Here is an 852-nt window from a genome sequence, read left to right on the forward strand (position 1 = left end):
ACTCACCTGCATACAGGATGGAGACAGCATCCGCGTTGGCCGCCCAGAGGGACCTGAATATCTCCTCAGCATAAGGAGACACCGCGATGGGGGCGAAGGGCCCTTTATCTGCTGCTGCAGCAGGTGCCGCAGCAGCAGCAGCAGCAGCAGCAGCACCAGCAGCTGCAGCAGCAGCGGCAGCAACAGCAGCAGCAGAAGGAGCAGCAACAGCAGCAGCTAGCTGCTTGTGCAGCACAGCACGAGCCAAGACACCCTGCACCACGCTCGTTCTATCTAAACAGTCGATGCAGTTGCTGCGGATCACTCCTCTCTGCTGTCTATACACCTGAAAAGGAGACAAAAGGAGACACACACAGACCCCCTGCTGCTGCTGCTGCTGCTGCTGCTGATGATGATGATGCTGGCTGCTGCAGCTGCAGCAACTAACCGTCAGCGGGCAGGTCAACTGCTGCAACACTTACACCAGCAGCAGCAGCAGCAGCAGCAGCAGCAGCAACGGCAGCAGCAGCATTGCGCTGCTGTTGCTGCCCAGGAAACGCAACCAAGAGACAGCACCGCACAGGCCCCTCAGCAAGCAGCAGGCAACGCTCGATGAAGCAACAGCAACAGCAGCAGCAGCAGCAACAGCAACAGCAGCAGCAGCAGCAGCAGCAGAAGGAGCAGCAACGGCAGAAGTATCAGCACTATGTACACCACAAAAACAGAAGCAGGAGCAGCAGAAGGAGACAAACAAACAGACAAGGCGGAGCAGCAGCAGCAGCAGCAGCAGCAGCAGCAATAGCAGCAGCAGCAGCAGCAGCAAGCTACAGCATGCTCACCTGCCCCACACACCAGCCAGGGACAAGGCGGATT

General features: G+C 58.5%; 1 protein-coding gene across 1 annotated transcript in view; it reads left to right on the forward strand.

The window, feature by feature from the left end:
• EMH_0006370 (uncharacterized protein) overlaps positions 1-852 on the forward strand; it is a gene marked incomplete at both ends in the record, with an annotated part of 3,362 nt that overhangs the window by 1,266 nt on the left and 1,244 nt on the right. Inside the window, one exon of the mRNA XM_013497542.1 lies at positions 533-850. Within this exon, the coding sequence (XP_013352996.1) occupies positions 533-850 (318 nt within the window). The remainder of the gene's footprint in view (positions 1-532; positions 851-852) is intronic.

The sequence above is a fragment of the Eimeria mitis genome, genomic scaffold, assembly GCF_000499745.2.
Source record: "Eimeria mitis Houghton genomic scaffold, Emh_scaff274, whole genome shotgun sequence".
Taxonomy (NCBI): Eukaryota; Apicomplexa; class Conoidasida; order Eucoccidiorida; family Eimeriidae; genus Eimeria; species Eimeria mitis.